Source organism: Triturus cristatus, chromosome 7 (assembly GCF_964204655.1).
Source record: "Triturus cristatus chromosome 7, aTriCri1.1, whole genome shotgun sequence".
NCBI lineage: Eukaryota > Metazoa > Chordata > Amphibia > Caudata > Salamandridae > Triturus > Triturus cristatus.
Genome location: NC_140590.1, coordinates 1,368,413,585 through 1,368,428,903, shown reverse-complemented (window position 1 = coordinate 1,368,428,903; position 15,319 = coordinate 1,368,413,585). Strand labels below are relative to the sequence as shown.

Here is a 15,319-nt window from a genome sequence, read left to right as displayed (position 1 = left end):
GTCTAAAATTGTATACAAATCTGCTCTATTTTTGTAAACTGGTGTTGAGCTTCTTTTGAGTCACGTCAGTTACTTACCATCCATGTTGGTACTCTGTTATGCTTAACACATGTTCTTCTAGTAAAGCCTGAGTGCTCTGTGAGACACTACCAAGACTGAGCTAGGGATTCATTAGTGTGAATCTAAAGGACCTATTTGGGGTAATATGAAGGTTTTACATAGTAAAGCCTAGCCAGCCTCACTGCATCATACCCTAGGTTCCACAGTGGAGTACTAAAGTTGAGTGGAGCGGCATAAAGTGGAGTGTTGTAGAGTGGATTGTGGTAGAGTGGAGTGTGGTAGAGTGGAGTGTGGTAGAGTGGAGTGTGGTAGAGTGGAGCAATAAGTGGCGTGCTAGGAATTGCTCGGAGAGTCGTAGATAGAGCAGTGAGTCGCAGAGAGGCACAGAGTGAAGTAGAGTGTCGGAGTGGAGGGTCAGAGTGGAGGGTTGCAGAGTGGAGTGGCACAGGGGGAGTGGAGTTGTGTGATGTAGCGTGGAGCAAAGTAGGGCAGAGTGGAGTGCAGTAAAGTGTCTAGGAGTGGTGCCGAGTGGAGGGGCTTAGATTGGAGTAGAATGCCATACTGTGGACTAGCTTAGTTTGTCGTGGAGTGGCATAGAATGGCGTGCAGTGGAATGGTGTAGAGTGGAGTAGTGGATTAGAGTGGAGTGGAGTTTCACAGAATGAAGTAAAGTGCAGTAGAAGGAATTGCGTGGAGTGGCATAGAATGGAGTAGTGTGTCGTAAAAAGGCACGCAATGGAGTAGAGTGTCACAGTGGAGGGTCATAGAGTGGAGTGTACAGGGTGGAGTGGCGCGCAGGGTGGAGTGGCACGCAGGATGGAGTGGGGCAGGGTCGAGTAGAGAGTCAGAGTGGAGCAAAGTGGCGTAGAGTGGAGTGCAGTAAAGTGTCTAGGAGTGGTGCAGAGTGCCGTATGCATGGCACTGCCACGATAGACAACACATTTTCAATTGAAATGACCATTACATTTGCACATACAGTTTTACTGATAAAACTCTACAGCGCACAAACGATTAATTGGTGGAAATGCCATCACCTAATGCAATGATTTGTATTGATCATTATAAAATATGTTTCTAACACACTTCAGAATGACAAACAATTGCCTTTATGTGTACCTTCCCAAGCCTGATATATTCTGAAAAATTTGCTCTGATTAACTTTTGTTGTGTGTTAGTACAAAACCTTTTCTTTCCTAGTACTCAGCAAGATTCTCACATAAATCCTCTCAATTTGAAGTCTGAACAAGAAAAGTAAACACCATAGCTACCTCTGAAGACAGCCTGACATTTGACCTCGATCTTTGTACGCAAAGCAAATGTGACAAGAATCAGATAGGAACGAAATTTAAAGGCCTGCTTACAGAAAGTAAGCGCTCATAGAAAGATACTATTAACATGCTATGCTCCACTGGATGGGCAAAGACATGCTGGACAGCATAAAACAAATAAAGCCACCAAATAGAGAGCAAGCAAATGTGAGTTTACAAACCACAAAGCCTATGGTAAGCAATGGGCAGAATGCATTCCCAGGGAAGCTTTAGAATGTCCCCAAGAAGTCTTAGTGCAACCAGACAGCAGCGCTGTCTTATTGGTTTTGATTTAGAAACACAATCCAAGGGAATTTACAATTCACTGGACACCAGCAACTATGGCGACCCGGGACAAGGTTAGCCTCAAGGCCTTATCAAATATCCATCCCAGTTCATTCTGATAGGGTTTAACTTGGGTTTAATTGGCATTCAGGCCAGACCTCCTGGATAGATGATTTCTGTTTTGGAAAGAAAAGAAATGCACAAACATGTGAGATTTATAAGAAAAATATTATTAAACCTCTCAGAAGATGAAAGGGGATTCTGCGTTTTCGGAAACAAAAAATGTTTAGTTATAGTTAGGTAATATCAGACACTGGATCTCATAACCATCTACTAAAGAACTACACAGCTCACCAACTTTTAAAGGTGAATTTAGGTAAAAGATGGAGAAAAGAATCTAGTGTCGCACCTGTATCAGTTTCTTTTAGTAAGATGACCAAAAGGAACCTCTATCAGCAAGGAAAGGAAGAGGAATTACCAAGAAGATTTGACAGATAATTTATAGGAGGACAGTTTATTAAGAATATATAAGATGGCTAAGAATGCACAAAGTAGAAAATCAGCCTATAAACTTCAACTATAATGGTGCTATGTGCCTTCCAGAATTTACAACTGGGACAAACTGAAATAAGAAAGTTGTTGGCTGGGCACACTGCAGCACATATTTAAAGGGGTGTTGTTTATGACTGATTAAACATACAACATTGCTTTGCCTCAAGAGCCTCAAATCATTCTGCTGTAATGCCCAGAAAAGCTAATTTAACTGCTCCTCTCAGCAACAAATGGTATAGGCCCTATTGGCCTCCAAAGAGAGGATGGCATCCTTTTGGGGAAAACAGGATTCCTAAGGTGAGAGGGTGGCTACTCAGATTATGGTAATAATTTGCTAATGAGAAGTTGACCATGACCATAGACCACCATAATTTCCTTAAAGTTTCCAGGTCCATCCCACTAAAATGAGCCAAATGTTGTCAGGTACACCAGTTCATGAAGTGGGGAATGAGGAACGGTTAAATGTGCGATAATCAGATGCAGACGCAGACATTGGGAATGAACAGGAGCACCGCACAAAAGCAAACAAAAATAAGATTACACATTTCAAATCACTTTTAATCATACCTATAAACTCATACCTTCAGACAGCACTAGATCTCGATAAGAATCAACGCTTACAAACCAAATATTCCGCCTCCTTTGTAAAAAATGTTGAATCATATCTCAGTGCTCCCACCCATTTTCAGTGCTCCAGTGCTCTTTAGTTTGGTCACACTTGAGAGGTTATTAGAATAGAGATGAGAGAGACCCCTTTAACCAACCAGGGGAATAGGGTACTACTATCTGGTAGAAATAGAATTCCCGTGGTGCAGTATGATATAAGAATTAATAGTATAAGGAAACTGAATTGTTATATTCAAATACACAATCATAAGCCCATGTGCTAGGATATGTCCAATTAATGTAAATCATACCACTTTAAAATTTAATAAAAACATATTTTATTAAAAACAGATTAAGAACAAACAAAAGCAGTTTATGATCCTGTCATAAATGCATCTATTTCCAAAACATACAAATATCATATAAACTTGATACAAATTCTACTACATTCAAGAGTACAACTTGTACACATACTTAATTGCAATTTTTGGACCCAACATAACCACAATAGCTACACCTAGCAATTAAAATTTCCACAAACTTATAACAGAGAGACAATGACAGACAGTATAATTTGTCATTAGATAACACATCCGTGAATAAATTTCAAAAGGGCTTTTCCTACACACAATATATTCGTTCGGTGTCTACAAGAAAAGCTGTTCCCACAGATTGTGTTGTAGTGCAGAATGAGGAATGGTTAAATGTGCGATAATCAGATGCAGACGCAGACATTGGGAATGAACAGGAGCACCGCACAAAAGCAAACAAAAATAAGATTACACATTTCAAATCACTTTTAATCATACCTATAAACTCATACCTTCAGACAGCACTAGATCTCGATAAGAATCAACACTTACAAACCAAATATTCCGCCTCCTTGTATTGTAAAAAATGTTGAATCATATCTCAGTGCTCCCACCCATTTTCAGTGCTCTTTAGTTTGGTCACACTTGAGAGGTTCTCATGCATAAACAATTACAAATAGGAGAGTTGAGTTCACACTTGTGACATGTGCTTCTGGAACAACTGAAAAGCAAGGACCTGAAAACCTTGAGAGAAGTTATACTGATCTTTTGATTGCTTCAACTGTGACACTGGACAGGCTAGCACCTTTGTGATGGGGTCGAAATTTGCACTTATTTGAACAGACAGATCCATCAGATTGATTTCCTTGCAAAGCCTATCTTACTAATACGGCTATAGAAGGCTGATACCTGTCCTATTGTAGGGTGGGACTAAAGTATGGTATTTATCTATAAGTGCTCTCATTTTATATTTTTAAAGGGCCGAATTAGGTGAATAAATGGTCTTTCCATCAAAAAGGAGGCATCTAACCTCATTGTGCAAGTCAAAGCAGAGCAACAAGGTCCCGAGTTTTGGATCTCAGAACATAAGCACCGAGCTGTGTATCTCTCTCGCTGCATGGGTCACCATATGTTTGTTAATTTACTGCTGCTGAATGGCAACTTTCTTCACCCTTAAAGGCAAAACCCTTACTTGCACAGCAAACACCAGAGACATACATTCCACAGTATTCTTAATCTTGCTCCAGTTCTGAAAATTATAAGAGGGCATAATTGTGGTGGAATTACTTTGCTCAAGAGAAAGGTAAGCATTTTTCAACAATTTCTCTGATTCACCTACACTATTCCTTCTTTACAGCAAGATAGACGAACGAAGAACTAAACGCTTGGATTTCCCCAAGGCTTCTGTGACAACAGTAGCAGGCTGAGCTGGGAGATTTCCCATAATAAGGAATGTATCATCCTTCGACAACATTATGCTACAACCTTTTGAAATGGCAAGTTTGTGAGGCCTTCAACAAGTCATTATAGATTGCTCGAAAATAAGATGCCCCATGAACAGACTTGGTTTAGTAGTAAAGAGAAAGAACAAACTATCAAAAGAGCCCAAAAGTAGCAAGACTGGTAAACCAAACCTAATCAAGTTATCGGATGTTATTTTATATGGTTGTATGGGCAGGTGCATATTGGTACCCTAATATGAACGCTTCCTCTAAGAACCACAGGAAGATAGATGATCTGGTCGAAGTATCACGGTCTGTGGAGAACATCTTTTTGAATACTAGATTACTGTATTATTGCTGAGGAACCTTAAACCGACTGGATTTGTAAAATAAGTGAGAGTCAAAACTCTTAGCATTAAAAAAACAAACGTTCTGGTTTCCTGTTTGTGCAACACAAAGCTTATATACATAGAAGCTTAAATGTATGCTCTCTGGAAGAAAAGGATCACATATCAGACTCTACACAACAGCTTCTAATTGTTTGATGGGGAGAAACTGACAACATTCTGGGTCAGAAAATTTATCGTTTCCTGCCTCTACTTTAGCTTTTTTGGGCAGAATTTACACTGGGGTTACAGTATGCACAACAGGCTGAAGGATCAGATTCAGTGACATAATATCAGGCTTCAGGGCTTTTTTCCTAGGCTTGTTGAACTAGAAAATATAGGATCCATTTTTAAATCTATCACGTACTTATCTAAGCTACAAGTAGAAAGAATAGAGTCATCCTTAGATGCCCTCACTGAAGCAGAAAAATCCCCTTTTACAACTAGTTGCAATGAAGGATGAAGTACATCAATGTTCAACTTATTGTTATATAAGTTAAACACACAGGGTCCTATTCAGAAATGTAAATTTACACCTGTAAATTTACTCAGGTTTACACCTAGTAACTTTATTTTGCTATTCATTAATTGCGAGTGTAAATTTACTATCTTGTGCAGACTTGCAGGTCTCTGATTTCTCAACACTGGGGATGGAGCTTGATAGGACACATGCAAGCAGAGGTCTCCGGCACCGGGGTGGGAGCTCCCTATGGTAAATTATAAGGAAAAATAATAAAGTAGAATAATTCTTCAAAATATTTTATGTGAATTACGAATGTACATTTACCAGAATTATACATTAACCTAGAACTAAAAAATAAATAATTTTAAAACACACTCATCAAAGTATATGTTTAACAAACAAATAGGTAGAATATATTATTGGATTATAAATATTATTTTAAAAAATTTAGGACTATAGCCCAACCCTCACTGCCCTTTTTATATTGAATTATTCACTAAATTTGATTCAAACCTATTTGTTTAATTACATTTTAAATAAGTTTGAGTTAACAAATGTTCTATAACAAGTTAAATATTTATTTAATTAAAAATTATTTTAAATTCAATAGAACCATTAACGCACGTGAGTGTGTTTAATTTGAAATAATTTGTTTTATTTACATTATTTCCTACAGTGTTATTTTAGGTCCCTGTCGCAATTATTTTCGATTAGAATTTGATTAAATACTATGCAGTTTGTGAATAGCAATGGGCTTACTATTTTCTCTGTGGATGTTCGTATTGAATGTCACTTCCTAAACCCCTCATTAACCCTCCATAAACCCCTCCTTACCCTTCCTAATTCCCGCCCATTTAATAGTAAATATTTGCACATTTTCCAGCTACTTCCCTGGGTTCCTCCCACACTTACTACTGAAATGTATACCTATGTGTGTGGAGGACTTTGCATAGAATAGACAGGAGAGGGAGACGCACTTGGTTTTGTTAATTGCATGCTATAGTACTTAAGTAGTACCATGGCAGCACTACTAAACATACTGCAAAGTGACGTTTGTGAACAGACAGCTAAAGATCTAAGGCCCTACACATATGTCAGAAAAATCAGGAGAAGGAGATTCAGGAGAAGGAGGTTGTGAAGAAGTTGCTGACTCCCATATGTCTTCAATCTTCTTTATTCAGGACATACATCATCCAAGGTCCCATCCACAGAACAGTAGTCTTCAACTGACACAACACTGACATCCACAAGCAGATGTCATTACATTCTACACAGATGTCATTACATTCTACTCCTACATAACATTCCATAACCAAGTCAATGGATACCTGTAAGCTATTAATAAAGATATGACAACATCAAGGATACCACACACCTCCCCCCGAATCAACAAAAGAAAAAAAAACAAATACAAGGATGTACATTGTTTCAAAATAACACAAAGTCATAGAGAAAAGCAGAAACCTTGACAGCACATGAACACCTACGCTTTAACGTTCTGATCAATTTAACACAAAATCATGAAGGGCAGCAGGAACTCTAACAGCACGTGAGCTCTTACGCAATAAAGCACTATCATCCCTTCGTATGGACTTAGGCACCAGCCTGGAAAGTTTGTCATCACACTCAGGTAGATTATTAGGGATAAGTGATATCCTATTTAAGTTCCAAATGCGTCCATCATGAAGTTTAACCGCATTGTTAAACAGTTTAACAACCTTAAAAGGAGAGGAGAACTTTGAGGCACCCAATTTATGAGGGAGTCGCACTCTAACACGATCACCAACATTTACACAGGTGCGAGCCACCGCATGTCTAACATCAAACTTACTTTTCCTTTGCAAGGACTTGGCACTTTGTCTTGCTAGCATCTGAGCCTTACTTAAATTCCCCGTCTCAGCCCCTTTCTCCCTCATCCAGGACTGGAACAATACACTATTAGGAGTACGACCTCTAAAAAGTTCAAAGGGAATAGCACCGGTAGTGGAGTGAGGTGTGATCCTGTAAACCTTGACTCTCTCATGAATCCCAGCTACCCAGTCTTTCCCTTGCGCCTTGGCCAACTGGATGGACTCCTTCAACACTCGGTTGAATCTCTCCACCATCCCATTACATTCGGGATGATAGAGAGAGCAACGTTTATGTTTAATGCCCTTTTTTGCTAAAAACTCTTCCATATCATTCGAGACAAACTGAACACCATTGTCCGTTAACAAAGATTCAGGAAACCCTTCTCTACCAAATACCTCCTCCAAGAACTTAGTTACATTACTAGTCTGTATACTCTGTGTAACCTTTATTTCTGGCCATCTAGAGAACATGTCCATCAGAACTAGAACAAAAAACTGGCCACTCTTATTGTACACAGGCCCTAGAATATCCAATGCTACATCTTGCCAGCATCGAATAGGTGCTTCACGAATAACCATGGGTTGTACCCTGGTTTTGCATACCTTATCAGATATGTTACAATCAGTGCAATCTCTTATCAGACGTTCCACACTTAAACCTACACCAGGCCACCAGAAATGTAGACGCACTCTTTCTTTTGTCTTTGAAATGCCCTGATGACCTTGATGTGCAAGATGAATGATTTTCCCCCTAATCACAGACGGAGGAATTAATCTTGTCCCTCTCCACAACAGACCTTTACTCACAGACAGTTCATTCCTCACGTTCCAATACCTACGAGCATTTTCACTCAAATTTCTCAATAAAGGCCAACCATTCGCCATTAAACCACAAATTTCCATCAAATCCACATCCTCAGACATGGCATCCCTCCAATCTCTTTCAGTGACAACACCCTCAACGACTTCACACACCTTAAATTGGTCAACCTCCCAAGAGTCCTCAACATCCTCAACACTATCTTCATTTTGCGTTGGAATTAACCGGGACAGACAGTCCGCAACCTTATTGTCAACCCCTGGTATATATTTGACCACAAAATCAAAGTCTTGCAGCGCAATTACCCACTTGCAAATCCGTGAAGAGATTGCATCAAGACTTTTCTTGCAAAACACATCCTTTAAAGGCTTGTGATCCGAATGAACAGTAAAAGCATTACCCCAAAGAAATTTTTTAAGCTTCTTGATGGCCCAAAAAATGCACAGTGCCTCCTTCTCAATTACAGAATAAAGAAGCTCAGGACCTACCAGAGCTCTTGAGAGAAAAAGGATGGTAACCTCTTTCCCATTCCTGACTTGCTTGAGAACTGCACCCAAACCACGTGAGCTTGCATCCGTAACAAGTATAGAGTCTGAAGTGATGTCAAAGCTCTGTAGAGAGGGAGCAGAATTAAGAGCCACCTTAACGTCATCAAATTCCAACTGACACTTGGAGGACCAGATAAATTTGACCCCTTTTTTTAAAAGAGATCTCAAATTAGGTGTACGGGAAGCAAACTGCGGTACAAATTTATTATAATACTCCGCCATACCTAGAAAAGTAACCAGCTCATCTCTGGACTCTGGAACCGGTAGTTCACTTATAGTTTTAACCAGACTCACCTTGGGTTTGACCCCAGTGGACGTTAGACAGTGACCTAAATAATCAATTTCCTTAAGATTAAACTTGCATTTATTTTCTCTTAAGGTCAAACCCCTCTCTGCAAATCGTTGTAAAACAGCTTTCAATCGTTGGTCATGTTCCTCTTGGGACGAACCATACACTAGCACATCGTCCTGGTATATTTTTACCCCATGAATCCCATCAAGCACATCCTCCATGACCCTCTGAAACACAGACGCTGCGGAAATCAAACCAAATGGCAGCCGAGTAAATTTGTAAGTTCCAAAAGGGGTTATGAAAGAAGTAAGACCCATGGATTTCTCATCAATTTTGACCTGGTGATATGCAGCCCTTAAATCCAAAGACGAGAAAACACATGCATCCCCAAGCTGTGTTAACATGGTTGTAATGTTGGGTAACGGATATTTATCAGATACAACCTCACGGTTGAGAGCGCGCAAGTCCACACATAAACGAACCTCTCCGGAAGCCTTGCGTGCCAAAACTACCGGAGCCAACCACTCACATGCCTCAGTCTCCACAATGATACCTTCCTTTCTTAACTTCTCTAATTCTAGACGCATTGGTTCTAGCATGGCCAAAGGTACATTACGTACTTTACACGTAACAGGATTTGCCTCTGCTTTTAGAGTTATACTGTGAGTGAATCCAGTGAGACAACCTAGTTTATCACTAAACACATTTTTAAATTGGAGCTGCCACACATTACCTGGTTTATCCTTAAGAGACACGGAGTTCAAAGTACCAGGACCATGAGAACTAACTCTAGCAGTAGTACCCAAATCTCTTAGAACTATACACGGGTCACAACCAGGAGCTAATGACACTCCTAAATCTGCTTGATGAAACCAACTTATTATGCTGTCGCCTCTGCAGGAGATATAAATTTTGCCTGCAGTTAACCTTCCTTTATATTCGATGTCACCTAAGAAGTACCCAAATAGTTTTATAGGCTGTCCACCATATGCAAGAGGTTTGATGTCAGGCTTAAATACCTTGACCTTACCACGCAATTCCTTATCAAAAAACACTTTTGGTATTAATGATATCTTAGCCCCAGAATCAAAAAGCATTTTGATACAAGAACTGTTCACATTTACATCGTCTAGAGGACCCTTACATTTTTTATCACCATTAGGTAGATAAACCTCCCCACAGTCAACATCATCATAGTCCGAATTACTTTCCTCTTCTACCATTATCTCTTTAACACGCTTACCCTTGTTCAGTTTCTGTGCATTGCAAGCTCTGGTAAAATGACCCACCTTCCCACAACTAAGACATTTAAACTTAATCGCAGGACATGATTTGTCATTGGCTAGATGATCAAGAGCATTACACCTGAGCTTACTATCAGCTTTAACTTTAGAAAAACCTTGAGAAGAGGAGGAAGCACGTTGAGAGCTAGAAGACTTGGGTAAAGATTTGAATTGAGACTGTTTTTTACTGACATGAAGCACTTTCTCTTCGGGAACACTCTTTTCTTTTTTTTTAATTGTCTCAACACAAACAAGAGAATGCTCTATTCTTTTTGCTATGGCTATGACCTCATCTAGGTCAGGATCATCTTTTTGCCAAAGCTCATCTTTTATTTTCTCTATGTTGCAGCCGAGCATGAACTGATCACGTATTCGCTCCTCCAGAGAATCTTCAAACTTGCAAGTGGCTCCCAACTTCCGAAGAGCAGTTACATAAGTTTCCACCGATTCCTCTTCTTTTTGCGTTCGTTTTCCAAATTGATAGCGTTCTAAAATTGTGCTTATCTTTGGAAGATAATGTTTATCAAGTTTTTTTATGTTTATCTCAAACTCATTTAAATTTGTAGACTCTTCTTCGTTCAAGTCAGGTAGATGTTCAAAAACGTCTTGGCCCTCTGAGCCAAGACAGTGTAACAAGAGTGCAGACTTCCTCTCAGCACTGAGTGAAACACCACACACTCTTGCATAATTTAAAAATACTTTTTTCCACTTAGACCAGCGAATAGGTTAGGTGGATCGCCAGGATCAGAAAGAAAAAATGGAGCGGAAGTTACATTCTGCATTTTAGAATAAATAAATAAATAAATCAATAAATAAATAAACTTGTGAATAACACTTGTTGAGAACAGAATATACACACTGCAGCGATTATTGTAAAGTTATCCACTTCTCCAAGTATTTAAACAAGTTATTTTATAAGCTGTGCACATCAGCGTGATTGAAAAGTTAATCTGTGCACATCAGAGAGAAGATTTCAAATTGCGTGCACAAAGTAGCTTGAACAAGAACTTTCGCTTAAGTTCAACCTGTAGAATGACATCTTCACTCAAGGAATTGTTTGTATCATGCCACACGAAGCCTCTCGAACACAGCAAGAGTCGCAGTAACGTGAAAGCAGAGCTTGTTTTTACACGAGAGTTGCTAGGCAACGTGTAAACAAAGCTTGTTGTTTGTTGCGATGAAACGCTGCCGAAAGCCGTAACTAAGCAACAAAGAATGACGTGACAAAAGCCCAGAAACACGGAAGTAAAGTCCGTCTTCAGTGTTCCATTAACCTCTGCTGCAAGCACGTAACAAAGGCTGACGTCAGCGCAAGTAGAGAAATGGCATCATTTGATCGAAGGACGATCCTCGAGCTCAAACACCAACGCCTGAGAGAAGCGCGAGCTGGCAGGCCTAGAAGTAAGCTCACGAGTTCAATAGATTTAGACAAATTAAGTGTACTTCAATTAGCCTTGCACTCGCAGTAACAGCCTTGCACTCGCAGTAGAATTAATTGTCTGTGGATGACGGGCTTGTAAAGCGGAGCGTAAAATAAGGTTCAGAATTTGAATTTTAGCAAGGAAGTAAATCGCCGAAGGTAGAACAAGAAGAATTAGGCTTGAAACAGCGCAGCGCTTCACATGAAAGTCTCAGAGATCAAAAGTAAATACCTTGCTGGGTCAGAGCAGTGAGAAACGTCGTGTTGAGACCTTGGTTAAAGTAAAAAAAAAAAAAATAAGTCTGTTGATGTATGAGCAGGAGAAAAGATCCCATCAATCGTCGCCAGTGTGAAGAAGTTGCTGACTCCCATATGTCTTCAATCTTCTTTATTCAGGACATACATCATCCAAGGTCCCATCCACAGAACAGTAGTCTTCAACTGACACAACACTGACATCCACAAGCAGATGTCATTACATTCTACACAGATGTCATTACATTCTACTCCTACATAACATTCCATAACCAAGTCAATGGATACCTGTAAGCTATTAATAAAGATATGACAACATCAAGGATACCACAGAGGTATTAAAGAAAACTCTGTTAAACCAAACTGCTGATGTGTAAAACATAGGAGGAGGAGTACAAGACAACACCCTGGGTTTCGAAAAGAGTTCATCAAGAATCCAAATAACACTAGTGCACTGGCACTGAAGAGAGTGTAGCTTGCTCTCTTAGGGGTATTGTTTCTAACAAGCTCTATCGTCCTCTCTTGGTTGTTTAGCTCCCAGAGCCAGATCAACCTCGGAGTGCTCCAAAAATGTTTAGTGGTGATCCAAGGAATAGTTGCTGCTCTACAGTACCATGATGATAGGTGATGGTGACAGGTGCCAGATATCTGCGACTGACGGCTTTCCCACTGAGAGGGCCCAGAAACAAGGATGGTGATCAACACACTTGTATAGGCATTGCCAAGAAGGGTCTTGTGGCCTCAATGTTTTCAGATCACAGATCGGAAATTTAAAAGCAAAAGAAAGCACCACATCGAGGAAAGAGTACTCCAAAATAGAGTCTATCCCTGTATTCTGGCGATAAGAAAAACATCAGAACTGTGTAAGGATGGTGGAATGCAAATTGTGAGGCTGATGTGAAATACTTATTGTGGGAGACTGTGGAGGACTAGAACCTAGATAGTAAAACAGTAAATAAAACTATTCAGTCAGTGCTTTATCTCTGAAAAGGAAATGGCCTTTTGCTAAATTGTAGGTAAATGAAACATTTAAAGGTAGCATACACAAAGAAAGCAAGGAGGCGATAGCCACTTCCGAGGCTGTGGTACAACCCCAAATATCAACAATAGACGTTAGATGTCTCATTACATTAGCCCAAGAGCCAATTTTATCCTCCGGGGACTTAGTGGGCCAGTTTTTCAGGAGGTATTGGTCATAGTTAAGATTTTCAATTGGCAGGGGAACCCAAGACATTGGGGAGAGTCACTGCAGTCATTGGTGTCACCAGTTCTGTTTGGGAACTGGTGATTTATGGTTAGGGCTTGACCACAACTGCAACCACCTCTATCTTATATCACCTTTAGAATCACAGGGGCTAGAAGGTTTGTTCAAAGGGTCTTTTAATCATGTTGACCTCCTTCAGGCAAAATATTTGAATGCCATATTTAGGGGTGTGGATATGACTGGTACTTGATCCTAATGGGACTGGTGAAGGAAAAACATGCACACTACATACAAGTGCTGCAGGGTAAGGAGCCCTTCCAATGACAGACAATGAAGCTCCATGACTACGAAGATGCTCTTGCTCTCATGCCCGGCTGCATTGTGGGATTTCATGGGTCACAGGCAAATTCAATATGTCAAGACAACCTTCCACTGATCAGGTACATCCAACTTATTTATGTAGATAACCACAGTTTCTCGGCACACATGAACCCTAAATGTGCAAAAGCAAGAAATAAAGACTTGTATTCTACTGGCTTGGTGGCATGCTCATGCCTTTTATCAACAGTGTCCTCATAGAGGGAGAAAAACATTTTGAAAATTGCTGTTACACTATGGACATCCTGATAGCTTGATCAGGAAACATTAGCTACATACATGCAGGGGAAAAAAACAAATGCTCATATTCACCTACGCTGTTGTGGCCCTCCGAGGCACAGAAAATAAGGTTCCAGAGTCACAGTGGCCTCAGATTCTCAAAGGATTGCTGTGATCTCTGTGGGGTTTTCCTTCTTTCTCCAGAGACAAGGCAATACATGAGGTATCCATCATCCCTCAGAGGAGATTTACTATGTAACTTTTAATTTTCTGCAATTCATTTTTCTGTGCTGTGTACAACGCTTTGTTGACCACCAGAACCTAGATCAAAGGACAGCCATCATTCCAGCTGAGCTTTGTTTAATGCTGAGGAGAGTGGCTTGCAAGAGCCCATTTACGCGGGTCATTCTACAGAAGGTCACAGGTAGGCATGCTAGCCAATGTTCTTCATCTCAATATTGTTACACTACTTTACAAAGCATACCACCGCCCAAGCCAACAGAGCATTGTTAACTTACTTGTGCCTTCTGGCAATGTCGACTAAGATGACAGCTGCCAGCAAGGAGGGGGTTCAAGGTTTAATCCGAGTATAAGGAACTTTTGTAATCCTAAAATGTCCTATTTAGGGGACCACATGTATCACAGGCGAAAAACAGAGCTGAAGTATTCTTGACTTGCAGAAGGGATGTTAAAAAGGCCAGTAAGGCCAGGAATAATTGCAAATGTACATATTCCTAAATGTAGAAGATCTGCTGAATCATCTGGAGAATCTAGAGGCAGCATCATTTTTATACTTCGTTTTTAAAATGAGAGAAGTGACCATTTATACGCGTGTCCCGTTCATTGGTACAAGGTTCAGGTTTAATTAATAACAAAGCCTATTTTATATGCATTTGGACAATGTTGTGTATGAGGGTCTATGAGTCAATCTCATGTTTGAATGAATGCATTTTCAAGCTTGCTTTACATTTAGATGGCGAGATCAGGTTTGAACGAATGTAAATGAACTCAGGAAGCTTGACAGCCTTGTTATTTTGGCATGCATCTACCCACGCAGGTGTTAACAATTGGAAAGTACATTGTTCAGATGATAGAGGCAAACCCTGATAAATCGCAAAAAATGAAGGGACCAGCAATGGATTGTACAAGTGCTAAACGTTTCAAAACATCTAGGAAGAAATAAAATGCATATTGTTACCTCGCGCCATATGAGTGCCCTCTTCTCCAGTCATTTTCTGGCAAAACTTCCCTGTCACTTTCTTTTTGATGTAGTCAGCCTCTGAAACATTAATTTTGAAACATTTTAATTTGTCTCTTTTCGTGGCGTTCCACGTTGAAAAGTAACATGCAGCCACATACACTGAACGACATATGCAACATAAAAGTGGGACACATACTTTCTTTCCGAACATTTATAATTTTTGGTCCAATGTTCACTGGGCCAAGAAAGGCATGGATTAGGCCGCTTTGCATAGCCTTCGGTGAGAGGCATTATAAAGCTGCTTTTCGAATCCTGTTGACGGGTACTAGTCCTTTATGGCATCTACTTTCGGCCGATATATTTTTTGGTTTGGGTCTACAGTTATGACTTTTTTTAATCAACAGTTTTCGTACATATTAAATGGTATTGGCGTGACT

General features: G+C 40.0%; 1 protein-coding gene across 1 annotated transcript in view; it reads right to left on the bottom strand.

The window, feature by feature from the left end:
- The window catches only part of LOC146812074 (uncharacterized), a 236,105-nt gene that overhangs the window by 188,195 nt on the left and 32,591 nt on the right, over positions 1-15,319 (bottom strand). Inside the window, exon 3 of the mRNA XM_085619083.1 lies at positions 14,880-14,960. Within this exon, the coding sequence (XP_085475209.1) occupies positions 14,880-14,913 (34 nt within the window). The 5' untranslated portion in view covers positions 14,914-14,960. The remainder of the gene's footprint in view (positions 1-14,879; positions 14,961-15,319) is intronic.